A 1,850-nucleotide genomic window follows, 5' to 3' on the forward strand; every position below is an offset into this window, starting at 1 on the left:
TAGAAACCCCTCCATACCTGACAAGCTGCTGGGAAGGGCACGCATCATACGTTACGTTAGATACAGTAAAGCCAAAGACCCTGAAAACCACTATAGAGAACAATGTCTTCTCTTCTTGCCATGGTCAAGAAATGAGAATGAGCATCTGCATGAAGGCTTGTCTTGGATCGATGTCTACACTTTGAACATCGAGATAGTGCAAAACAACGAATCACAATTTGTTGTCGAACCAACTTCACTAGACAAATCCACTACAATCATCACAACATCATGTAGCACAAACAATCCAAGTTCCTTGAACAATTCCGACAATGCCAACGTGATGATCAACACCCCATCAAAGCAACCGAGCAAGAAACCATTTGCTTTACATTTTTCCAAACACATTGCCATGACCAATGAGGATTTTCACACGTCAATAAAGAAACTAAACCCACAATAGTGACTTATACTCGACGACATCATGCTCAAAAAACGCATAGCGCCATCAGAAAAGATACATCTCTTCCTCACGGGTGGAGCAAGGACTGGAAAAACGTTCATGTTGCTCCTGTTGGTTGAAGCCCTCATTCGATTCTACACGCACATTTTAGGTCACAATCCTGACTTTCCCAAGGCGCTACTAATGGCATATACAGGAAAGGCAGCGTTCAACATTGGTGGTACAACTATACACTCAGCTTTACATTTGCCTTTGATAACTACCACACACACAAGACTTGGAGCAGAAAAGCTAGATGCATTATCCTTACTTTATCAAGATTTGGAGCTTGTAGTGTTCGATGAAGTCTCCTTGATAGGGTCAAGTGTCTTCTCTTTGGCCGACTCACGTCTTCGTGCCATCAAGAGAAAACACGACCAGCCTTTTGGTGGCCTTGATGTCATACTTTGTGGTGACCTTTGCCAAGCTAGCCCAGTCAAAGACTCTTGGATATTCACAAGCAAGCAACCTCTCGATGAGGCAGTCGCACCTTCATAATGGCGCGAATCCCCTAAGTGCTACGAGCTAACGATTACCATGAGACAAACTGATCAACAATTTATAGAGGTGCTCAATCGAATGAGAATTGGTTCACACACTAGAAACGATATTGCATACATTAACAACTCCTTCCACAGGGCGTTGCCTGCTGACATAACCATATCGCACCTATTCTACTCTAATAAAGCAAAGGACGAGCACAACAAAAAGGTCTTCGCACAGTTGCCCGGTGAGCCACACATATTCAAAGCAATTGACAAGCATGCCAATACTTGCAGCAAAACAATAGCAATACCGTTGGATGCCAAGCAAACTGCAGGGCTCCAAGCAACATTGTGCTTGAAGCCAAGCCTGGTGGTCGAGTTATGTGCCGGAAATCTAGACATTGCTGACGGCCTCGTCAATGGTGAGGAAGGCATTTACAAGCTCTGCACTACAGTCTCTAGTACAACATGTCTCTGGATTCATTTCACCAATCCCAATATAGGACGAAAACAAAGATATGAACACGCCCATCTCCACACACCACTCACATCGGCTAGCTAGACACCAATTCTTTGCATCGCACATGAATTCCAAATTGGCGAAAACCACCTCAACACCCTCACACGCAAGCAATTCCCGATTCAGCCTGCTGCAACACGCACAATTCATCGATCACAAGGGCTTACACTCAACACATTGGCTTTCAGCCCCAGAGGAATTAGATCTCATGGACTCACGTACACTGCTCTCACACGCATTTGTGACACTGCAAATCTGTATTTGATAGACAGCCTACTCCCCAACAATGTCCATATCGACCCAAGTGTCCTTGAAGAGCTCCATAGATTGAGAACAGAAGCAACTTATTCTCCCATCCAAAAGA

General features: G+C 44.4%; 1 protein-coding gene across 1 annotated transcript; it reads left to right on the forward strand.

The window, feature by feature from the left end:
* The first annotated feature begins 463 nt into the window (after positions 1 to 463).
* On the forward strand, positions 464 to 979 carry LOC147432690 (ATP-dependent DNA helicase PIF1-like). Its single transcript, XM_086491974.1, has one exon. The coding sequence runs from the start codon at positions 464 to 466 to the stop codon at positions 977 to 979; it is 516 nt and encodes a 171-aa protein (XP_086348100.1).
* The last annotated feature ends 871 nt before the right edge of the window (positions 980 to 1,850 follow it).

The sequence above is a fragment of the Adiantum capillus-veneris genome, chromosome 20, assembly GCF_014529385.1.
Source record: "Adiantum capillus-veneris isolate H3 chromosome 20, ASM1452938v2, whole genome shotgun sequence".
NCBI lineage: Eukaryota > Viridiplantae > Streptophyta > Polypodiopsida > Polypodiales > Pteridaceae > Adiantum > Adiantum capillus-veneris.

What these genes read in the sequence shown, in the direction of transcription:
- LOC147432690 (XM_086491974.1), top strand. Translation starts at nt 464, where the DNA reads ATGCTCAAAAAACGCATAGCGCCATCAGAAAAGATACATCTCTTCCTC.